The sequence below is a fragment of the Megascapheus bottae genome, chromosome 18 (assembly GCF_031878675.1).
Source record: "Megascapheus bottae isolate mThoBot1 chromosome 18, mThoBot2.hap1, whole genome shotgun sequence".
Classification (NCBI taxonomy): domain Eukaryota; kingdom Metazoa; phylum Chordata; class Mammalia; order Rodentia; family Geomyidae; genus Megascapheus; species Megascapheus bottae.
The window spans coordinates 32,387,743-32,412,468 of record NC_143526.1 but is presented as its reverse complement, the minus strand read 5'-3'; the positions used below and the strand labels follow the sequence as shown (position 1 = coordinate 32,412,468).

The 24,726-nt window shown below is 48.9% G+C and overlaps 1 protein-coding gene across 4 annotated transcripts in view; it reads left to right on the top strand.

Moving 5' to 3' along the window:
- The window catches only part of Mtcl2 (microtubule crosslinking factor 2), a 74,251-nt gene that overhangs the window by 2,299 nt on the left and 47,226 nt on the right, over window positions 1-24,726 (top strand). For all 4 annotated transcript variants that reach the window (XM_090352311.1, XM_090352314.1, XM_090352313.1 and 1 more), the window contains exon 2: window positions 18,091-18,315. In XM_090352311.1, coding sequence (XP_090208437.1) covers window positions 18,091-18,315 — 225 coding nt within the window. The remainder of the gene's footprint in view (window positions 1-18,090; window positions 18,316-24,726) is intronic.

The window sequence follows — 24,726 nt, the reverse complement described above, 5'->3', positions numbered from 1 at the left end:
GGGGAGGGGAGACAACTAGCAGGCCTTTGGGACTAGCCACTTGGGTGCTCAGAGCTGCTTCCCATACTCTGCCTGGGCTGCTCCAATTCAGGACTGGACCCCTCCACCACACCGCTCTTTGGGGTGAAGGAGGAGGGCTCACAACACTTAGTTGAGGGTCTTCTGATGCCCTCATCCAGTAGGCCTTCATTTATCCTAGGAAGCCAAAAAAAAGCACTAAACCCCAGGCTCAGCAACTAAGACTCTTCAGAAGAGAGAGTGGTCCCAGGAGGCTGAGTGTTGAGCCCAGATTCTCATAGGTACCAAGGCCTAGTAAGGTCATGTTGAGCCTTATTTTCTATCTTCTGTTCAGAGGGCTTCATGGACAAGCCTCAGGCCGCTGTCAGATATTTCTGACTGTTTGATCTCTGGACCTCAGTTTTCTTGTAAAATGTGGGACAACCACACACCTTCCAACCTTAAGGATTACATGAGATAATGTGTAATAACCCACCAGGGTAGTAGCTGAGATCCTTGCTATTCTCAAAAGGTGTGGGACATGTTTCCAAGTGTTCTCACGTGATCTACCATGAATTCTGTATTGGAGGGTAGATCTTTCTCTTCCTGAAGCAGGCTGGTCACTTTCTCCTGAATTCTTATGCAGTTAAACCTGCATTCTGGTGCATCTCTGGAGATGTAGCTGTAAACAAGAGAAAAGAAAAGCCTTGGGGGACTGGAGCTAAACAGTAATTATACAATACAGCACAGTATAGATCACAATAGGGGTACAGAAGGGTCCATGTGCCAGGGGTGCATGAAGGAGAGGCTTGGGGCTGAAGGATGACATGGAGTCAGCTTAAGAAGGTGCTGTAGTAAGGGCATTCCAGGCTAAGAGTGGATGGGGAAAAGCTTACTGAGAACAGTGAGAGAAGGCCAGAGAAGGGAAGCAATTGGTGAGCAGGTGAGGTAGCCCAAAACACCCTAATCCTCTTTGTGTACACTGAGTGAGGTATTCCACTCCTCTGCAGGTTTGTTTACTGCAGCTGCCAACTTCACAGAAACAGGTGGAGACTTGAGTATGGACCATACATGGGGGACTTTGCACCACAGGTGTTTTGCCCATTCTGTGGATGGCTAATTGTGGCCAGAGCAGGTCTCAAAGCCAGGCCTGTAGGCAGGCAGAGCTCAGAGTAAGAGCATTAAACTCCTGACCTGATTCTGTTCCTCTGGCCATTTGCAACAGAGATACAGAAATTGGGTGAAAGGAAAGGATTCCACAGTGTGTATGCTGAGGCTAGCTGTCTGAGTCTGGAGTGGATGGCCCTGTTTAGGCTTCCCTCCCAGCTGGCCCAGGGCGATGTGGGGGGGCCCTGGGAATCATCAACTAGGGAAGGACCATTCAGTGGCTATCCCATCTTTCATTGTCCTGCCTTGAGGCCCTAGTAAGTGGGGCAAATCTCTTGCAATGAAAAGACAGGAGCTTCTAGAAAGAAGGTAGTGAGCTTGTTGTTCCTTGAATAATGCAAAGAGAGAGGCTGGGTGGCCTTGTGTGCTTGGATATAGATGCATGTGGCATGTTAATGGGCTGCATGTGGTGGGGTTGTGATCACTTGAGGAGCACTGGGGAGGAAATGTGTATGGTGTCTGCAGTGGAGCTTGTTGGCTTTGGGTCCCTTCTAGCTGAGGAAATCTGAAGAGTAGACCAGAATCCTGAGATACAGCTTTGTTTGACTTTCAAAGACCCTGTGGATTAGTCTCCCATGACCCCTAATAGTTAATAGATGGTGTGGGAACAAGCTAGGGGTCCCCTGGATGTGAATGGAAGAATCAGGGCTGGTGTGCAAAACCCTGGCTGGCTTTCAGATGTGACTCTTCCATTTACTATATGGTCATGGGCAAGCCACTTGACCTCTCTGAGCTTCTTTTCTTCATCTCTGTAAACAGAGATGATGGAGCCTGCGCAGATAATCTCAAAGATCACTTCTATACCTCTTCAATGGTGTGACTAGACAAGAAAGCATCTTCCGAGCACAGAAATCCCATATCTCTCGAGGAATTGTTATGATTCTTAGCCAATGAGCAGGCAGAATGTGTGTTTGTTCTTAGAGGAACTGGGAGGAGCCAGGAGGGTGTTTCCCTAAGTTAGAATGTTGGTGAGTCTGGGTTGGCCCCAGAGTGCATGGGATGGTGTGATTGTTTTTCTTAAGGAGTAAAGCCTGCCCCCCCTCTCCTCTCCACCTCCTGCCCCTCCATCCCCCCCCCACTCTCTTTGTCTCTTTCTCTTTCACACTCTCTCTATGTCTCTCTCTCCCTCTCTCCCTCCCCTTCCCTCTCTTTCTCTCCTCTGTTTCTCTCCCTTTCTCCCCCTCTCCCTCTCTGCTTGTCCTTCTCCCTCTCCCCCCAACACCCCCCCCCACAACCTCCCGTGTGTGTGTGTGTGTGTGTGTGTGTGTGTGTGTGTGTGTTCTAGCTAAGAATATTTGAGATGCTGCTAGTTAGTCTAGATGTTTGCTCAGAAGGGTCCAGAGGAATCACCTCATCTCTGTTGCCATTGTACAGATGGGTAAATGGAGTCTTTGGGTCATGCAGCCAATAGTCCTGCCTTTTGTCCAACTGGGGTCTTGTTATTCTGCAGTGTTCTTGGTATATCTGAGCCATAGAGCATTTAGAGAAAGTGTTTGGGAGGCAGGCTAACAGCTATATGCATGTGTCCTGTGTGAGACCCTCTCCTGTAAAATGAGGGACAAGCAGGCCTGGCAGTGTGAGGATGCAGGCCGAGAGCTCAGTCCATGTCACACCCATCCCCAGATATCATTCTTCCTTAACCTGTACCTCTACACAGCCCTCCTTCCCTTCCTCCCTTCTTCCTTACTTCCCTCTCTCCTTTTCCTCTCTCTTTCCTTCACTCCATCCCTCCCTCCCTTCTTTTCTGAGAGCTTCCAAGTTGCCAGGCCATATAGCAGACCATTGCATGTCATTCTTCCAAGCTGTACGGAGAAGATTCCAGTCTGACACTGGGTGGAAAAAAGGGGTGGTCTCATCATGGTCAGCACACCCCTGCTGGCCCTGGGCGGAGGTGCCAGAGAGGCTGCTCGTACACTTGGGTCTCTAAGAATGCTCTTGTGTGCGTGCGTGCGCATGTGCGCATGTGTGTGTGTGTGTGTGTGTGTGTGTGTGTGTGTGTGTGTGTGTGTTAGAGCAGCTCCTGTGGGATGGAAAATGAGATGGAAAATATGAGAGAGTAGCTGCTGGGGCAGCCACAGTGCCCCCAGGACTGCAGCATTCCCTGCCCAGGCACTGGGCCTAGGCCCATTCTTACACACACAGATGCACAAGCCCAAGCGTGGAGGCCCCGAGCCATTCATGCTAGACTTGACACACTGTGTGCTTCCTCTGCCACCACCAGGATGGTAGTGAGGACCCCGTAGAGAGCAGCACACAAGCCACTGCCGGCATTCCATGTTGGTGTCATCACACCTGCATACTACAGACAGACAGACAACAGACAGCACACACTAACACTATCAGGAAACTCTAGGCTCACACATACTTCCCAGCTAAGACACACTGTAACAAGGCCCTGAGATGGGCACACAGTGTGAAGACATGTTCAAGTGTGTGGGAAGGCAGTGTACACATGTGGGTGTATACACAAAGCCACACTGCTTTTTTTTTTTTTTTTAACCATGTACACTATAGAAATCCAGGTCCCGTGGCCAGGTGGCACAGATCTTAGCTGCCAGACATCCTCACTCACTACCCTTCCACAGGGAACAACAGATCCTGGTACACTTACCCGAGACTCAACAGATACCCAGCAAGGATTCACACCAACAGGATACCTAACCGGGTACACAGAGCAGAGTTGCAAGCATGGGTGCTTGCTAGACAGGGTACCCAGACAGACATACACACCTTACACTGGTCCCATACACATGCACTGAAAGTCCTGGTGCTAACTCCCTGAAGCTAAATAAGCATACTCCTGCAGCTTTTTTTTTTTTTTTTTTTGCCAGTCCTGGGCTTGAGCTCAGGGTCTGAGCACTGTCCTTGGACTTTCTCAAGGCTAGAGCTCTACCACTTGAGCCTCAGCACCACTTCCGGCTTCTTTCTATGTATGTGGTACCAAGGAATCGAACCTGGGTCTTCATGCATGCTAGGCAAGCACTTTAACCACTAGGCCAAACTCCCGGCCCTCCTGCAGCTTTCTGCAAGGCTCCCTCACTAGGCTGCTGGGAGCAGTGAGGAGTGTGACCAGGGTCTTGAACCTTTTGGATCTGGGAGTCCAAGAAGCTGACTGGGGCTAGGTGGTAGTTGATGGGGGTTGGCAGGTCTCCCAAGTCCAGAGAAGCTGCACCAAAGGCTCCTAGGCCCCAAGACCACTCACTTGGGTCTGGCCTCCATGGGCTTCAGGGAAATACACAGTTGGCAGGCCTGCTGACCTGAAAACTACTGGCCTGGGCTAACTCTTCTAATCTCCTGAGGATTTCCGCCTTGTCCTTTCTCCCCTGCCCTCCCTCCTCTCTTCCTTTGCTGGGGGCTGTATTGAACCATGCCGTCTCTGTCCCAGTTCTGATTGGAAAAGAGGAAGGCCAGAAATGGTGTGGGAACTCAGAGAATAGGCTGTGCTAGTCTGAGTGGTTGCCTCTATACCTGGAGGAGCTCAATAAATAGGCGGGTGTAAACATGTGACCCTGATTGGTGTCCAAAAGTGAGCTGCAGCCTTGGAAAGGAGAGCTGCAGGAAACCATAGTTGTGGTGGTGGTAGTGCAGTGTAATAATCCATTTTCCCAAGGCACTGGAGAGAACTGGAGTTAAGAGTTCAGCCCCAGCCTGAGCACTGAGGAAGGGAGAGAGCCTAAAGCCCTGCAGTCTCCAGAGCGGAGGGAGACTCTGGGAGAAGCCTTGTAACGTTCAAGGCGAGCTGACCAGCGTCCAGGCCACAGATCTTCAAATGATCCCTTCCCATCCTCCACAAGCATGACCTCATCCTCAGTTACATTCCTCCCCCTTGGGGGCCGGAAGGAGGAACTCACTGGGGCTCTAGGGAGGCCAGGGGACAGGGCCTCTTCCTCTGTATAGCTGGTATTCTGGCTGCCCCGAGGCACAGCAGGGAATCAGCCTTCCCTTCTCTGGGCCCAAGGGGACTAAGAGCCCTGTGGCCAGGAATCTTAGATCTGCTATCTCTTTCCTGAGCTGGGTCTCCTTCTCTGTAAAGATGGGGCATCATTGTGGTCCCTCCCTCTGAGGTGGAGGTAAATAGTCTATGTCTAGGCCACAAATAGAAACTTAGACTCCTTGGTGCAAAGATTTGGGCCTCTCTTGCTTTGCTGGATGACTCAGCCTGCTTGGCTCTTCTGGGCATGGCCTGTTGCCTGGGTTTCTGCCCTGGCTCCTCTCTGACCCCACTCCATGGCCTAGCCACTTGCGTGGTCCTGACTCTCTAGGCTCCCCACCTGCTGTACCCAGTCTCTGCCTATTTGTGTTTTACACACACACACACACACACACACACACACACACACACACACACACACACACACACACACACACACACACACACACTGTTCCCTATTCTTTGCTTGGTTTTCCCCAGCCTCTTGCATTCAACTCTAGAAGCTCAGGATTGCTTAAGGTCAGGCACCTTGGAGCTTCCTGAAGGCTTCTTTGGGACATAGGTCCAACAGTGACTAGATAATTAACTTGGTGACTGCAAGTTTCATGTCAACCCCTTCTTTTTCTGTACAAGAGGAAGGACCTTCCAGAGTGTAGACACAAACTGAAATCCAAGGAGGTTAAGATGCTTGGCAGTGGTCACTATCAATGGATAGCAGTGGTTTTAATGGGTAGAAGTAGAAAGACTGGGGTCTTGTTTTATTCTTCCCAGTATACCAGGCTCTGGGGTATCCCCGAAGTCAGAGTATTTTCAAGGTGGCTCAGGGCTACCCTCTTGATTCATTCTTGAAATAATTGTTTCTCTTCTTTTAAATCGCTAGTTGGAGATCACAGTTTTACACTTTCCTGTTTGAGCTGGCTTCAAACTGCAATCCTTAGCTCAGCCTCCCGAGTAGCTAGGATTATATGCGTGAGCCACCAGTGCCCAAAATCTTTTGCCTCCTTGCTCTCTCCCTGGTAGCTGTTTGGCTGCTGTCCAGAGGCCGTTGAGGAGAATGTTTGTGATATCTCCAGATCATGCCATCCTTCCCTTGTGGTTCTCTGTGAGTGTCCCCACAGCTATAGGGCCTGCCTTGCCCCAGGAAGCCTCCTGTGGGACAATAACAATAAAGTGTGGCCTGGGTGGGCACCTGGCATCTTCCCACCTTCTATACTCAGATAGTTTCCTGACAGTATCTGCCTCCTGCTGGATACAGGCTCCTCCTGTGGACCCTCAGCTTTCCCAGCCTCCGTTTGCTCCTCTGTAAGGTGGGAAAAAGATAATAATGCCAAAGATATCAGCTATTCTGTCTCTGCCCAGTATCCAGTGCATGCCAGGCCTTTGTATATGACAGCTACTATTATTATTGCCAATTCTGGGGCTTGAACTCAGGCCCTCGGCATTGCTCTTGGGTCTTATCAAGGCTAGTGCTCTATCACTTAAACCACAGCACCAATTCTGGCCTTTTCTGTATATGTGGTACAGGGGAATAGAACCCAGAGCTTCATGCATGCTAGGCAAGCACTAAGCCAAACTCCAAGCCCAGCTATTATTATTCTCCTTCTCCTGCTATGGAGATTAGTTTAGCTTACAAGAACTTCAAGTAGATCAATATGCTGGCTGTGTCACTTAGCATGTGACCTTGGCCTCTGACCTCAGGTTCCTCATCCATTGGAATTACAGCTCAGGATACAGAGAGTGAAGATGTGCTTGCTATGGGCCTGGCACAGGGTGAGTGGGGGAAGCACCCAGGATCAGCTTGGTTATCATCTACAGCATTAGAGAGAGGCGGGTCAGGAACTCCTGTCTTCCCTCACCATTCCCAACCAGAGAAACAGCGTGTGGTGGGGTTTTCTGGACCAGGCAGCCTCCTGGCCAAGAAGAAACACAGCAGTGCCACAGCAGGGTGGGGCCTTCCTTTAGGGTCTTTGACCATGACTCCCTTAGCTTCCAACCTAAGCAGGATTAGGTTCTGGGTGTGGGACCAGTCCTGAGTTCCCCTTGCTTAGCTCTGAACTTCTGGGAGCCTATGGGAATGTCCCTATTCCTCTAGGCCTCAGTATCCCCTGAAGCAACAGAGTCTCTGGGTTCCCCTCCTTTCTACTGCTGTCCCTAGGGTGTTTGCATTTGAGTGGATAGGAAGGTGGCCCTTTACTGTCCTCTCCTAAGATCTTATTTGGAACTTTGACAGACCCCTGGGGGACAGGCAGAAGGAACAACAGATGGCTTCCCTGGCCTCTTGGGTGGGGCTGGCATGTCTCTTCCATGGCCACTGCTGGCTACCCACCTGGCCAGCCCTTCTGGGGCCAAGATGAGTGGGCAGAGCCAGGGTGGCAGACAAGTAGCCTAGAGCCAAAGTGGCAGATGGGTAGGCAGCCTGGGCCTTGGCCCGAGGGAGGGACTGGGGTGACCAGGCAGTATGGGAGAAGGTGGGCTGGAGTGCCTGCTCCTCTGCAGAGTGGCTGCTCTCCTGCAGAGTGAAGGTTCTGATCCTGGATTCTGCTCAGCTGCCCTTCCTGAGGCTGCCTGCCCGTGGCCATTTGGGCCCCACAGGGGCTGGAAAAGAGACCATACTTGGTGTAAGGTATGGAACCTGGCAGAGATGTGGCCTGAGCATCGATGGACTGGAGTCTAAAACCACCATGGACAATAACCTCACAAAATCAAAGAGATCCAGACCTGAGGAGGCCCCAGCTCAGCTCTAGGTTATTTGCCACAGGAAGAGAGTGGAGGGTAGATCTTCCCTTAGGCCTGGTTATTCCTTTAATCCGATGTGTCAGGCACTGAAGCTAGGCCTGCCCCCTGAATGTGGCATCTTAACAGACAAATAAAGTAAATGTCACCAGTATACCTGTGAAAACAAGAGGTTAAGATAGTGGTAGTAGGCCTCTACCTTGGTATAGAAGGCTCCCATGAGGAGGTGGCATTTCAGAACACCTCAGGCAGAAACATGGCAGTTCTAGAGAGGTGACTGCAGACCCAGCAGAGGGAATGACACATGCAAAGCTTACTTTTTGAATCAGGGAGGTGGCTTCTGCTGCTTAGGGAAGGGAGGAAGCCCTGAAACACCAGAGTGTAACCAACCAAAGGAGTGGAGAAACTCTGTCTCTTTTCCTTCTTTTCTTTCATTAGCGTTGGAACCTGACGCAACCCCTGAGCCATGTCTCTAGCCTTAGATATAATCTGGATACAGTAGAATGAGTTTGGATAACAGCATCCAGTTCTGTAAGCCTCACCCCGTCAAGATGTAGAACAAGCGTATAATCCTAGCTGTCAGGAGGCTGAGATCTGAGGATGATGATTTGAAGCCAGTTTGGATAGAAAAGTCCATGAGACTCTTAGCCCCAATAAAAGCTGCAAGTGGAGCTGTGGTGTATGTGGTAGAGCACTAGCTTTGAGCACAAAAGCATAAGGACAATGCTTAGGACCCCTGAGTTCAAGCCCCAGGACCTGCACAGGGTGGGTGCGGGGGGGGCAGGATAAGGAGGGGAAGGAACAGGAACAAGACAAGATAACAAGATATAGATTGGGGGGGGCCGGGAGTTTGACCTAGTGGTACAGTGTTTGCCTAGCATGCACGAAGACCCGGGTTCAATTCCTCGGTACCGCATACGTAAAAAAAAAGCTGGAAGTGGTGCTGAGGCTCAAGTGGTAGAGCTCTGGCCTTGAGAAAGTCCAAGGGACAGGGTTCATGCCCTGAGCTCAAGCCCAGGACTGGAAAAATATATATATAGAGAGAGAGATTGGGGTAAAGGTTGTAGAACTGGACGCCTTGGTCAAAATTCATTTTGCCATCTGCCTAACATTGGGAGTATGGCTCTGTGGAAGTGTGTACTTAGCATGCTTAAGACTCTGGGGGCTTAATTCCATCACAGAAAGAAAGAAGGAAAGAAAGGAAAGGAAAGGAAGGAAGGAAGAGAAAAAGGAAGGTAGATTTCTTCTTGGAGATCAAGGCCATCATTGGCTCCAGGCCCTGAGAGCTCTGCTCTCTGACCCAGTAGCCTGGCCTTGCTATAATGTATATTGCCTCCCATAGCCTGCAGCTGCCCTGTCCTTCAAACACCCCACTTAACCTCTGCCTCTCCTGCTGACCCAGCATCACCAGTGAGCCATTTACTCACTGAGAAACATTTGGATTGTTGCCAGGTAAAGCAGGGGAGAGTTTTTTAGACAGTTTGAACCACATTTTAAATATGTTTAAAATAAAATCAGTGTTTGGGAGCTGGGGATGCAGCTCCATGATAGAGTACTTATTCAAGGCTCTGGGTTCTGTCCTCAGCACTGCAGATACAGACAGACAGACAGAGAGACAGACAGACAGATCAATCAGCATCACTCCTGTACTGAGTGGAGAAAAGTTAGTGAAAAGAGAGCTTTTTTTTTTTTTTTTTGGTAGGTTATGAGACTTGAACTCTGTTCCCGGGCGCTATCCCTGAGCTCTTCAGCTCAAGGCTACCACCCCACCCCTTGAACCACAGCCCCACTTCTGGTTTTCTAGTGGTTAATTAGAAATGAGTCTCACATGCTTTAGTGCCCAGACTGGCTTTGAACTGCTATTCTCAGATCTCAGGTTCCTGAGTAGTTAGGATTATAGGCGTGAACCACTGTGCCTGGCTGAAGAGAGCCTTCTTGTATGATCCTTGCTCCTGCCCTGCCAGTGTCTGCAGGGCCCATTTCTGAGCTCTGCATTGGCACTAGGACGTGACTCTTGGGTGGGAGGTACCTGGGGGACCTCTATTCTAGTAGTTTCTACATTGCTAGCTAGTGAGAGGCAACCTTCTGCCTTCAGTGTCCTCATGTGTCCCCTTTCTTCCTCCCCTGTTGTTTGGGGCCTGCTGGGTTCAGACCACTCATTGCCATGGACTCCTGTTTCTGTAGGAATCTCATGTAATCTTATGCTATGGACCCCATTAGGCCCTCTGCTGAGAATAATTTTTAGGATGATCAATATTTAACATAAGCCACATAGACTAAAACACAGTTATGAAAATGTTATACAATTAAGATATAATAATATGCATGTTTATTTATTCCTGAGCCCTGGTGACAGGTCTGTTAACTACTATAATTTCAAAGTAATGATGAATGTAAGCAATACTTTGACAACTGTTAGGGAATATGAAAATATCTGTGACTTGAATGGCAAAGTCACAGGTGCCATTAGTACAACCTAGTTTGTTCCCTTAGGTCAGACAGAAGGCAAGGCTGTTATGGAAGTTAGTGAAAATGAAGGTGTGATTTTTCCAAGTTCGTGGTATTACAGAATAGCGATGCAGGGGAGGAACCTGAGGCAGTGGTCTACCCTGCATGGTGATCTCTTACTCTGCTTGGATAGGCTTGGGCAGGACCCTCCTTGGTGCTTTGCTGTGGCTCTCCACTGTGTTGCAGGGACTCCTGGCTTGTCTGGGCCGTTCTGCAAGCCTATTATTAGTAGTGTGAGCTCATGTCGGGCCCTTCAGCCCAGCCTGGGCCCAGAGACTCTTCCTAGCCATTCCCCCTTTCTCCCCCTGGTGATTCTGGGAAACAGCCATCACAGGAGCAGCTCCTCCTCTCAAGCTGCTTCCTGCAGGTTGCCCTATGTGGCTCACTGGGTAGACAGAAGCGCTTGTAGGCAGGGAGCAGGTGGGAGCAGGAGGCACACCAGATAAACAGAGCTACCCCAGCCTCCGAGAGTGGCATTGGGTTCTGAGACCAGCTGGGGCTTTGTCCAGGCTCCCCATTTTCAGCTGACCAGGAACTGGAGGTCAGGACTGGGTAGCACCTAGGCTCAGACTGGGCAGGACAACAACCATGTCACTCAGTTGTGTGCCCTGGGCCATGATTGGTGCCCACTGTGTATTGTGCCCTGCCATTAGCAATACTGGAGACCAAACGTGGATCAGATTCAGTTCTGCCCTTCCCCCAATTCTTGGGAAAGATAGACTTGAACCTCAGTGCTAACAAAGGGAATGGGGAGTTCAGAATGTCCAGTCTGAGATTAAGGGAGGAGGGAATGTTCTGAAGGATGAGATACTTGAGGGTTAGCCCGGTGAAGGTCACTGTAGCAGAGGGAATGGCCACAGAAAAATACAGAGTTACCAGGTCTGAGCCAGGGTCATCCTCCTCTGTGGAGCACAGCTCTTGTTTGTTTGTTTGTTTGTTTGTTACCAGTACCAGGGTTTGAATTCAGGGCTTGGGTACTGTCCCTGTGCTACCACTCTTTGACAGCTACACTTGCAGCTTTTTGGTGATTAATTGGGGATGAGTCTCACTGAGTTAACTGCCAGGGCTGATTTGGAACCATGATCCTCAGACCTCAGCCACCTGATAGCCAGAATTACAAGTGTCAGCTTCCAGTGCCCCGCTCCCTTTCCCTTTTTGGAGCAGCTCTGGGAAATGTCTGAGCTCTTTTTCCCAGCTACCAAGTGGAAACATTTCTACCATCTACCTCAGAAAGTTGGGAAGAAAATTGAACTAGCAGTTAGTCACACCCATCAGTGGGGTCTGGGCCAGTGTTAGGGGCAGTTGGAGACCAGGACATGTTTCTGTAGGAAGGAGAGCCAGGTGGGTTAGGAGCCCAGGGTGATGGACTTAGACTGGAAGCAGAAGCTGATGAGAACAAATAGACAACCACCTGCTTTTTCAGACTTTCTCTAATGCATAGGCATTTCTTGCTAATCAGAGCAAAAGGAACCTGGAGAAAGGCAAGTGCTAACTGCCCAGTGTGGGTGCCTGTCCTCAGCTCTGTCCTTTTTTTCTTCCTTTGCTCTTGCATTCTGGGTCAGATAATCAAGTCACTATTGAGGAGAGAGAGCAGCCTGAAAATGGTGGCAGTCCATGGAGGAGTTGACAGGTCTGGCTTGCTCTGTGGGCCTTGAACACTTCCATACACTGTAATTATTATTTTGGGTGGTACTAGGGATTGAACCCAGGGCCTAGCGCTTACTAGACAAGCACTCTCTGACAGTTGAACTACAACCTCCGCCTTACCCCAGCTCTTTGTTTGCTTTTGTACTTTTTCAAATAGTGTCTTATCCTTTTGCCAGTCTAGTCTTAGACTGTGGTCCTCGTTTAGTGAAGGATAAGACCTGAGTAACACTCACGTTGAGAGAAGGCTCCCCAGCAGTCGTATTTTGTAGCCAGAAGGCTTTCTGAGTTGACGAAATTTGTTTCCTTTTCCCTCCTTGTGATGTGAGATGTGAAGGATCAGGCTTTACGGGGCCTAAGGGGCTGTGTGCAAAGCGGGGCTGAGAAGCCCATGCCTTCCCCACTCAGCTGACTCTATCATCTGAGAAGCTTCGCTGCAGTGGAGCCCTGGCTGCAATTCTGAGAAGCTCGGGAGATTTCAAGATTTCTGGGCTCAGGGGCCTGGAGTTTGGCCTAGTGGTAGAGTGCCTAGCATGCACGAAGGCCCGGGTTCAATTCCTCAGTACCACATACATAGAAAAAAGCTGGAAGTGGTGCTGAGGCTCAAGTGGTAGAGCTCTAGCCTTGAGAAAATCCAAGGACAGTGCTCAGGCCCTAAGCTCAAGCCTAGGACTGGCAAAAAAAAAAGTTTCTGGGGCTCAATGTGGGCTATGAGCCTGTGTAGTCCAGTAGAGTCCTGAGGTCCCTCCTTATGTCCAGGAGCCCCTTTACTGGCCCCTAGCTCAGGCCTGAATGCTCAGAGCCCCTTACCAAGTCCTGTAGTGGCTAGCCTCTTTTGTCCATGTCCCAGTGGGCCACAAGTCTGCTTTTGTCAATTCACCCATCACGTGGGACCGTGCCAGGAGGGGCTGGCCAGAATTCTGCCTGCAGCTGAGATGATCCCCCAGAAGTCTGCCCACTCCCACAGACAGAGCTGGCATGAGCGCAGCAGCCTGCACTGTCACAAACAGACTGTTGAAGACAGACCCCAGGAGACAGCTGCTCATGTCAGAGAGATTGCTCATTCATTCACTTCTGTAGATGCTTGCTGAGGCCTGAACTGTGTCAGGCCTCCCATGGTGGGAGACTTGTGCTGGGAGAGGGGGACTTTTACCCTCTTAGGGAAATGAGATGTGAAGGAGCCAGTGGCTCACACTTGTAATCTTGGTTATTTAGGAGGTTTAGATCTGGAGGAAACAGAGGCCAACAAAAGTTAGTAAGACTCCCATCTCGTACTGGGTGTAGTGGTGTGTGCCTGTCATTGCAGCTGTGTGGAAGGTTGAGAACATGGTTCTAGGCCAACTGGGGCCAAAAAGTTAATGAGATTCTGTCTCAAGGGAGGATGCGTGTATTGGTATATGCCTGTCATCACAGCTACAGTGGGAAGTACAAAATAGGAAGAATCAAGATTCAGGTTGGCTGGCCAAAAAATTAGATCCTATTTCAAAAGTAACTGGCACAAAAAGAGCTAGAGATATGGCTCAGTGGCAGGGAACCTGTCTTCCCAATAAGCCTAAGATCTTAAGTTTAACTCCTCACTGCCAAAACAATGGAAATGAAATGAGGACACAATGGGAGGAAATGGCTCACAGTAGAATCATTTGGGAGAGGGAGCCTACCTCAAGAGTTTCTAAGTGGAACTGTGGCTCAAGGTGGAAAAGCACTGGTCTTGAGCAAAAGATCTCAGGACAGTCCCTGGGCCCTGAATTCAAGCCCCACTACCAAACAAACAAAAAAAAGGATTTATTTGGGGCTGGTGGTAGAGTGCTTGCCTATCATGAAGCTTTGGGTTTGATTCCTCAGTACTACATAAATGGAAAAAGCCAGAAGTGACACTGATTCATGTGATAAGAGTGCTAGCCTTGAGCAAAAAGAAGCTCAAGGACCATGCTCGGGCCCCGAGTTCAAGCCCTAGGACTTGCAAGAAAAAAAAGAAAGTTTCTAGTTCAGTAGGTCTAGATGGGGATGTCGGGGCCGGGAGTTTGGCCTAGTGGTAGAGTGCTTGTCTAGCATGCATGAAGACCTGGGTTTGATTCCTCTGTACCACATACATAGATGGGGATGTGAGACTTTCTAAATTGTCCAGTGGTGCTCATACTCATGTATTAATGACACTTTTCCCTTTCCCTCTTTCCTCCCTTGCTCGCTTCCTCCCTCCCCTCCTTCCTGTGCTTGGGATGGAGCCTAGGACCTCATGCATGCCACAGTGCCACTTCCAGCTTTTTCTATTATGTGGTGCTGAGGAATCGTATGCAGGGCTTTGTGCATGCTAGGCAGGCACTCTACCACAAAGCCGCATTCCCAGCCCCCTCTCCCCACTCCCTGAGCCTCTTTCTACAAAAGGCTAGCGCTCTACCACTTTTAGCCACAGGGACTAGCCACGTACCAATCAGTTTCATGCTAAGGCTCAGGAACCACACTTTGAGTGCTCCTTTAATTCAGGACCAGGTTGTGATTCATACCCGTAATCCCCAGCACCGGGGAGGCTTGAGGCAGGAAGAGGTTAACCTGGGCCATATACCAATATCCTGTCTCCGTCCAACAACAAAAGAAACTTGGTACGGTTTGTCTTGCTTTTATGAGTATAAAAGTCAGTTATTTAAAAGCGAAATTTGTGGTTCTCATTGCTCTGGGTGTGGTCCTGGGAGGAGCCTGTCCCCGTCTATGACCTAAACTTCACACGGCTGTTAATGTAGCCGGCATGTGCATGATGAAGTGTGTCTCCACAGCTCCCTCAAGCTTTATTCTGAACTTGACGTCTACTCAGACCCCCAAGTCCTTCCTCACTATTGGAGCCTGTCAGAATAACTGCAGGGGGAATGAGTGAGGTGCACAGCTGAATTTGAACCCAGGCCCTGTGGCTTAGTCTGACTTGAAGTTAGCTGTGTGCTGCACTTCCTGAGTGCTCTTCCTTCGGGCTTCTTTGCATTGGTGTGGGACCCTCACTTCCTCGTTTCTCCCACTGGTGTGATCAATGACCGCCTCACTTCCTCCTTTTCCACTTCCAGTCTGGCCACTTGGCTTGGTGTAAATGACGACTCAGTATATTTTGGGATGTGGTAGGGGTGACTCTCCTACTGGTGAGGTGACTCTCCTACTGCTGACAGTGTCACTGACTTTGAGGGCACAGTGGAATGTACCCTTCCTCCTCCAAGCTGCTGTAGTGTCAAGTGAGTAAGGATTAAGCCTAGCAGACAATGGATTGGTAGCCTTACTTCTTAGCTGCTTGTAATTGGCCTGGAGGGCACTGCTTCTAGCCAGGCCTATGAATCAGAACTAAAGCCACACCCCTTTCCCATCAAGAGTCATCCTGGCTGGCCCGCCTGTCCTTGCCCTGCAGGCAGGCAGGTGTGAAGAGAGGGACCTCCTGAGTTAGCAGACTGCCAGAGGGTGGACCAGAGATATGTCAGGAGAGAGAATTTAGAACATCTTTCCTAGAGTTGAGGGAGCTTTAAGAGTAAGGACAAATGACTCCACCTCCTAGGCCTTTAATTCTAGTTTTCTTGGGAGAAATTTGAGTTTGGAGGGTGGAGACTCTAGTGCTCCCTATCTGGTTTCCTCTCCCATTAGCCTCTGAGCCTTTGCATGCACTGTTCCTGGCATTTTATTTCCCTCAGTTTAAATGTCCCTTCTTTAGAAATGGCCTCCCTGGTCATGTCCCCTAATATATACACACACACACATGTACATATTGGTCATGTCTCCTAATATATATATATACACACACACATATACACACACGTACATATTGGTCATGTCTCCACATATATATATGCTCATTCTGTAGCATTATCTACATTGCTGTGGTTTTTATTTTGTTTTTGTTGTCATGGCAATACAAGCTGCATTACTCTATGTGTTTGTTTGTTTACTGTGTGTTTTGCCAGTGAAACTTGAGGGCAGAAGATCTAAAGGGATTATTCACCAGTATGCCCTTGTCTTGTGCTTAGCATAAGGTCTAGGACCTAGAGGGCACTCACGAATGTTTATTGAGTGTTTCTCTAGTGTATATTCTCCAATCTCCTATATTTGCTTGAATAGGTCACCATGTGTCAACTTTCTATTACTGACAAAGATACCTGTGCCAATAGAGTTAAGAGGAAGAAGGAGCTCATGACTTCAAAGGTTTCAGTGCACAATTGCCCACTCACTTGTACACGTGGTGTGGCAGATTGTCATGGCAGGGAGAGGGTGGTAGAGAAGGCTGCTCATTTCATGGTGGCCAGAAAGGCAGGAGAGACTGAAGAGAGGCAGAGAGGCTCCTGATTCTTTTGTCCCCTTTAAGGATATGCCACCTGTTAGGAAAATGGAGGAGAAAGGAAGGAAACAGACTGGATTCCATCTTCCACAGACGAGGACTCTTTATTGAGATAGAGCATCGAGGGACAGAACCTTTCTGAGGGCTTGGAGAATGGGTCACAGCTGGGGAAGGAACTGGATTTTATGGGGTCTGAGCTAGGAAGCAGAGGTAAATGCAAAAGCCCTTACATCAAGGGAGGTGGGGGCTTCTGTGCTGGGCCCACTATGGGATGTTTTCAGCCAGACCTAGATATATTGCCCTGCTTGAGTCAGGCAGTCTGCACTTACGGCCTGCCTGGTATATGTATGCACTTATGTATTCCATCTTCGGATACGCAGAAAGAATGGGCTGAGAAGGAAGAAGCAGGTCGTTCACCACCAGTGACCCAACTTCCTCACTACCTGCCTCAACCCTGAAGCACCATCTTCCAATTACACCACAGGTTGACAACCAAGCCTTTTAGCATGTGGCTTTTGGGAGACATTTAAGACCCAGACTAAGACAGTGGCTTAACTCCAGAGTATCCCCAATTCTGGAGGTCAGAAGTCTGCAAAGCAAGGTGCTGGGTAGGTTAAATTCCTCCTGAAAGCTTGAAGCTAGAATCCTTCTTTTCTGACCTTCTCCAGTTTCTGGAGGCTGCTTTCATTCCTGGGTTCATGGCTCCTTCTTCACCTGCACATCATTCAAACCCTGCTTCCTCACATTGCCTGCTTCCACTTGTCTCCCTTTTCTTTTCTCTTTTGCTGATCCTGGGGCTTGAAATCTGGGCTTGGGCATTGTCCCTGAGCATTTATTTTATTTGATGCCAGTCCTGGGGCTTGAACTCAGGACTGTCCCTGAGCTTTTTTTTTTCTCCATATATATTTTATTGTAATTAATAGAAGGGTTACATTATATTCACCAGATAGAAGGTGCATTACTTCACAAACACTGATACCCTTTCTCATGTCTTGGTCTCCATTTCCTTGCGCCACCCCCGCCCCTCATCTTGTTTTCCCCCCTTCCCTATCCTAATTCAAATAACCAAATAAGCATATATACAGTATATCAGATAACAAGGTGAAATACTGTAACAATATGAGATAACCAAAGACAGCAAAAGAGATGAGAGATAAAATAGTTCATTAATGTCCCTGAGCTTTTTGCTTAAGGCTAGCACTCTACCACTTTTAGTCACAGCACCATTTCCAGCTTTTTCTATTTATGTGGTGCTGAGGAATTGAACTCAGGGCTTTGTGCATGCTAGGCAAGTACTCTATTGCAAAAACACATTCCTAGACCCCACCCCTCACCCACTGAGCTTCTTTTTACTCAAGGCCAGCTCTCCACTTTTAGCCACAGCGCCACTGTCTGTGATTAATTGGGAATAAGAGGCTCACACACTTTGCTATGCAGACTGGTTTTGAATCATAGTCCTCTGATCTCAGCCTCCTGAGTAGCTAGAATTACAGGTGTGAGCCACCAGTGCCTGGCTTTGAGTCCCTTTTCTTAGAACCCTGGAGATGAAATTGGGCCTACCCAGATAATTCCTTCTCTTATGATACTTCCCTTAAGCATATGTGCCAAGTCTCCATTGCAGTGTAAGACATGTATTCATTCATGTTAAGGCATGATTCTGGGAGTTCGGCTATGGACATCTTTGGGGGGGTCTGTTATCCTACTATTCTTAGAACCCTGGGTGCTGGTTCAGCATAGGGTGTGGCCAGCACTCAGACACCCTGCCCACTGTCATGGAGCCCAGGGACCTGACTACTTCTTCTTCAATCTGTAGGATGAGATTGAGGAGCTGCGGGCTGAGATGCTGGAGATGCGGGACGTCTACATGGAGGAGGATGTGTATCAGCTGCAAGAGCTGCGGCAGCAGTTGGATCAGGCCAGCAAGACCTGCCGCATCCTGCAGTACCGGCTTCGAAAAGCTGAGCGCCGCAGTCTCCGCGCTGCCCAGACTGGCCAGGTGGACGGCGAGCTCATCCGAGGGCTAGAGCAGGATGTCAAGGTTAGCCAGGGTCCTCTGCAAACCTTCACCGGTGCCCTGGCTAGGGGATGGGCCAGGAATCCTAGTGAGAGGGGGAGGGGGCTCAGCTCAGGTCTGTGTCCTCAGTCCAGTTACACTGCCTATCTGATCCTCAGTTTCCCTGTTTCAAAGTGAGAGTTTCTAGTGGATCAACAGGCCTTCTCCCAGAGGTACCCCAAGGTGCCAGCCTAATGTGAAGCCTATTAACAATAGACACAACGTGCTGACTGCTAGGTGTTGGGTTCCCATTGTCCCTGCATAGTTCTAGGTTTACTGGGACTAATAAGAAAGGCCTAGAGCTGGACAGGGCTGGCTCATACTCTGCTCCAGTATGCCCTGATTTTGTGCAAAGTCCCTGTGTTTGTTTTCTCATCTGTAAAACAGGTGTGAAAGTAGCTTATACCAAATACGGTTCTGAGAACAGAGGGGGATAATGTAGAATAAGATCCTGAGAATGGAGGGAGAGAATGTAGATAAAATGACACCATAAACATGAAAAACAGAGTTAGCTATCATTTCCATTTTCTAGATGAGTCATCTGAGGCCACCTCACCATGGTCCGCGGGGTCCCTGTGTAAAGGCAGAAGTCAGGCCAGCAGCCTCCCAAACCTCAGTCTCTGGCTCAGCTCTACCTCAGGAAGCAGAGGTGGGGTGGGGCCTCCAGCAGAGAAGTCCACCCTGGCTGTCTGTGGAACTCTGTGTGGGGTGGGGGGCCTGGCACAAATTTCTTGGGGACCCCAGACCAGTCAATCTCCTGCCCTCAGAACTCAGCTCAATGGGATCAGGGGGATTTCAAGTTGGGGCTTCCCAGTGGGGCATGTAGTACAATATGGGGTGGGAGAGGTGACTTCTGAGAAGTGGTTCAGTCAGAAGGGGGAGAGAGATGGTTTTGGAGGACCCAGGAGAGCAGGCAGGATAAGAACTCCCCACCCCCTCTTCCACACCTGCTGCCAGAAGGCACTGGCAAATTCAAGCTATGGAGCGAAATGTAAAAAAAAAAAAACACAAGAAACAAACCCGTTAATTAAGGGGCCGTGAGTGCTAATTCAGAGATCTGTGGGACCAGTGCCAGCTCAACCAGTGCTACCTCAGCATCACAGTCTTAGTATTTCTTCTGGTCTAGACTGCACTGTGGAAACTGATCACAGAATGGGGCCCTGATTGTTCAGTTGCAAACCACATCTGCATCTGATGGAGAATAAATGCACTTGGGAATAAATGGCTAGGCAAATATTCAAATTCCAGACATTGCTTGGGCTCAAGATCATTTGACCTTTATTATTAGTTTATGCTGGTACTGGGCCTGGCACTGTCCTTTAGTTTTTCCACTGAAGACTGGCGTTCCACCATGTGAGTGACAACTCCACCTCCACTTGCAGAATTTTTGGGTTTTTTTTGGGGGGGTGGGGGAGTGGTTAATTAGAGATAGGAGTCTCACAGACTTTCCAGCTAGAGTGCTTACATAGCATGCATGAAGACCCGGGTTCGATTTCTTGGTTCCACAGACATAGAAAAAGCTGTGGCTCAAGCCTTGAGAAAGCCCAAGGACAGTGCTCAGGCCTTGAGTTCAAGCCCCAGAACTAGGAAGAAAGGAAAGGAAAGGAAAGGAAAGGAAAGGAAAGGAAAGGAAAGAAAGAGAAAGAAAGAAAGAAAGAAAGAAAGAAAGAAAGAAAGAAAGAAAGAAAGAAAGAAAGAAAGAAAGAAAAAGTCAAAAATCTAAGCTCTGGATTGGGAGGGGAGTTTAGTGTTGGGGAGGGTGGGAGATGTGCAGGAGAAAGCGAAAGAAAAACTCAGAGGAATCATTCAGGTTTTTTGTGTTTGTTTTGTGTGTTTTTTTACTCGGGCTCAGTTGCTGAGGATTTCTGTGAAGAAGTGAGGAATTGATGCCTGTTTCTCTCACAGAGGCTGGGGGAGTGGGGAGTGGCTTCAGGGTCATCAGCTCTCTGTGCAGGGCAGGGCAGGAATAGCTGGAGATGGGGGTGGGGGGAGGGGGACTCTCAGGAGTTAGAGTGAAGGGGAGGAGCCCCTTCTGTTAGGATTTGAATCAGCCAATCAGCATCAACTGTGCCCCTCCCTCCCTCTGTCCCTTCACTCCCTCCCTTCCCTGTCTGTAGCAGCAGCTGCAGCACTGAGCTCAACTGCTGGCTCTCTCTCTGCAGGGCACCTCTGGCCACCACTCTTGGTCCCAACATGTGGGGGGCGGGGAGGGGGCGTTCCAGAGCATGTTTTGGGAGACCTTCAGGATGTGGTTTCCCCTAGCACTCTCCACTCCAGGCCTGCTTGTTTGGCCCACTTGATAGGCCCAGTTGGGGATACCTGGACTGGATCCTGGGATCCCTGGAAACTTTCCAGACTAACTTTTCCAGCTGTTGAGAGCCTTGGTTGGCTCTTGCACTGACTGGTCCCTACCACATGTGGCCTCAGTTTCCCCAAATGTGGAGCTTAGATTAACTGAATCTTAAAGGATTTTGCCCTGTAGTAATTATATTGGATAGCTAGTTTTTTGGTAAGGGCTGTCATGAATGAAAAGTCTCCCAGTTTCTAGTCTACCCCACTTCCTGACTCACTCTGCTGGCACCCATATCTGGGCAGACTATCAGATCCTCTGTCGGGTCCTCTGTCTAGCAAAGGAAGGCAGCCGCCAGTGGGCAGAGACCTGCTCTGCTACTTTCTTGCTGTGTGACCTTAAGTTAGCTTCCTCATATCTCTGAGCCTGTTTCTCCTGAGGAAAATGGAGATAACTCTGATTCTTCCCTCTGGATTCTTTTTTAACCTGTCCTGGGGCTTGAACTCAGTTCCTAGGTGCTATCCCTGAGTTCTCAAGGACAGTGTCTCTGTACTCAAGGCCAGTGCTCTACCACTTGAGCCACCTGCCACTTCTGGCTTTTCTATGTAGTCACACATCACGCCTGGGCTAGCTTTGAATCTCGATCCTCAGATTTTAGCCTCCTGAATAGCTCGGATTACAGGTGTGAGCCACTAATTCCCAGCTCCTCTAGAGGCTTTTATGAGTAGAAAATGTAATAATTTAAATGAAGAGATGCTAAGTGGTGCCCAGCAACTATGTATTGGTAGGTGCCAGGTTCCAAGACTATGGGGTCCAAATGAAATGGCCCCTTTAGCAGGCCCCAGGACCTGTCAGTAGTTCTTTTCCTTCCTTGGGACACAGGCATTTCTGGGGAAAATGCCCTGACCTTGGCTTTAGTTCTTAGGTGTCCTGTGCAGTCTACCTCTTTGTACAATCTGTTCCCTCTCTCATCTGTGCGCCTCAATTTCATCATCTATGAAACAGAGGTAACATTCTCATCATCCTGTCATTCTTGGGAGATTTTGGTCATACACAGGCCAGGATGCCTTCTGATTGAGGGGTGCTCCTAAGTGAGAGTTCCCATCCCTTTTCCCGAGAGTCAGGGTGACGGGGACATTTGGGAGCTACATGCAGTTGGCTGTTAGGCTGGAGCCAAGTTCCAGCGCTATAAACCATGACCTCATGGCTGAGCGCATTTGTTAGTGCTTTGGGGATTTGCCCTGGTTTCCGGAAGTTGCAGCTGCCTCGCCCCTCCTGGTATCCCAGCCCCCCCTAATCTGGGATAGCTGAAAGGGATCAACTGAGACAGGCACATAGAGTCCTTCAAGCGCTTGGCGTACTGGGTCCACAACAGTGGATTTCTAATTCAAACTTTTATTGGCGGTAGCAATATCAATGTATATTCAAGCTTCTCCCTATTGCAGGGTCGGTTTGGAAGCAAGACTTTAGAACAATTAGACTTTAGTCCTGGCTTCCAATCTTGGTTTCAATCTGTCCAGCAAGGGTGACCTTGGGTAAGTGGCCTTTCCTTTCTGAACCTCAGACTGGGGATAATGGAAGGACTTCCTCGGGGGATGGAAAGCATGGTCCCTTGAAAACTGGGCAAGCCCAGACCTCTAGCTCCAGCCACCCTGTCTCTCAGCAATAGTTTTCTTTGCTCCATTGGCCTCCCTTGGGGCTACCAGACATTGTAGGGGGTCTAAGCTTGTACACTTTTTTGTTGGTGTTATAATTTTTTTCTGTTTTAATTTTGTAAGCTAAATAGGTGGGCTATCTTTATGGGGGTGCAGTACTTGTGTTTGAACTCAGGATCTCATACTTGCTAAGTAGGTACCTAATGCTAAGCCACTCCTCCAGGCCTGTTTTGCACAGGCTTTTTTTTTTTTTTTTTTTTGCCAGTCCTGGGTAGTGAACTCATGGCCTGACCACTGTCCTTGGGCTTTCCTTAAGGCTAGTGTTCTACCACTTGAGCCACAACACCACTTCCGGCTTTTCTATATATGTAGTACTAAGGAATTGAACCTGGGTCTTTGTGCAGCTAGGCAAGCACTCTATCACTAGTCCCAATTCCCAGCCCTGCACAGGCTGTTTTTCAGATGGCGTTTTTTCTTGCCATGGTGTATGCCTGAACTGTGATCATCCTATCTTAGGCTTCTCATTGTAGTAGGAATGGTAGGCACATACCACCAAGCCCAGCTTCTTCCACTGAGAAAGAATCTCATGAACTTTTCCACCAAGAACCATGATCCTCCTAATCTCAGCTTTGCTGGTATAACTAGAATTCTAGGAACGAATCATCTGTACCTGGCTAGGATAGGTTTCCTTGACATAGCACCCTGGGAGTGAGAAGGGGCAGAAGGGGAGAAGACCAAGCAACTCATCAACTCATGGAGTCCATGGGGCCTCCCCAGGTAGAGGCTGTGGTGGAGATGGGGCATCCCCCCACCTAAAGTGAAGCTTGTCTGAAGCTGACCAGGGTTGCACAGTTAGAACAGGTTGGGAAGGTACGTTGGCTGCAGCAGCTCATCCTGGACATCAGCTGATGGGCGGTGGTAGGGAGGTGCAGCTTTCCATACCCACCCAGTTACTCCTTCATCTCTCTTTCCCTTATTTCAATCTGATTTGTTTGCTCATCTAGCAAGTACTACAAGAGATGTAAACGAGGGCCTAGTGGTAGAGTGCTTGCCTAGCATGCACGAAGATCCAGGTTTGATTCCTTGATACCACATACATAGAAAAAGCCGGAAGTGGGACCCTGGCTCAAGTGGTAGAGCACTAGCCTTGAGAAAGCCCAAGGACAGTGCTCCGGCCCTGAATTCAAGCCCCCGTACTGGCTAAAAGAAAAAAAGAGAGATGTAAACGAGCCCAGGCATGATCTGGGGTCTTGATTTCTTTACCTCACTGCCCTTGCACTCACTCTACCCCCTACTGCCCAAGCAAATTGAAAGGATGAGTGAGGGGCTTTCCTGAGTGACTTATTAGCTCCCAAATGGGGATCATAGCTAGAAGCCTGGGGGATGAATGTGTCCTGCAAAGCAATCATCTTGGCAGTGCATAAAAAAATTCCTGTGTTGATGCTACCTTAAACTTGTGGCTTTTCAGCAACTCTGCATGGATCTGAAGTCTTATTTCATAAAATCAAAACCAGGGCTGGGAATTTGGCCTAGTGGTAGAGTGTTTGCTTCATATGCACAAAGACATGGGTTTGATTCCTCAGTATCACATACATAGTAAAAAGCCAGAAGTGGTACTGTGGCTCAAGTGGCAGAGCTCTACCCTGGAGAAAGTCCAAGCACAGTGCTCAGGCCCTGAGTTCAAGCCCCAGGACTGGCAAAAAACAAAAAACAAACAAAAAAAAAAACATAAAATAAAAACCAGGTTGACCAAGTTCATGAAAATCTGAAGTAAACACAACTGCTACAATTCACTGAATAGGAATAATTGTATAAAATAATAGTAATAGTAATGAATAAAAAGGCTTGTATTTTTGTGAGCATCTTCTCTGTTCTAACCACCACTCTGCCATTATTAGGTCATTTATTCCTTCTAGCAACCCTTGGGAATAGACTGTGTCAGTCTTCTACTATATGTTAAGCAATTTGTCCAGGCTCACAGCTCAAATCTAGTTTTCTCCCTGCCCTGTCCTTTGCTGATATGAGACATTTCTCACTCTTCTTTATGAACAAGGAAAGTTTGACAGCAGTTGAAGAGTCTCATAGATCCTGAATGTCCTTTTGGCTGTCCTTAGAGACCTTCAGGCCAACGGGACAGGGGGAGTAGAAGGAGGGAGGTAATACCCAGTTTCCATTCTGGTTGTTGTTTTTCCTGGCTTGCCTTGTACCCTGTACACTGCCAAGGGGTCTGTGCTGAGCTGGGCTTGTGCCCAGGCAGAGGACAGAGCCAAGCCCTGTTTATTTTGTTTTGGAGAGAGGTGGTACCATAGCCATTTCTGATCCTGGAAGGCGTGGTACTGGGCTAGGTACCCCACATATAGGTGATGTTTCTAAAGTCTTCAAAACCCTTCAAGGAATCTGACTACACTAGCTCCTTCAAATCTTCGGGGCTCCCAGTTTAGCTCAACCCAC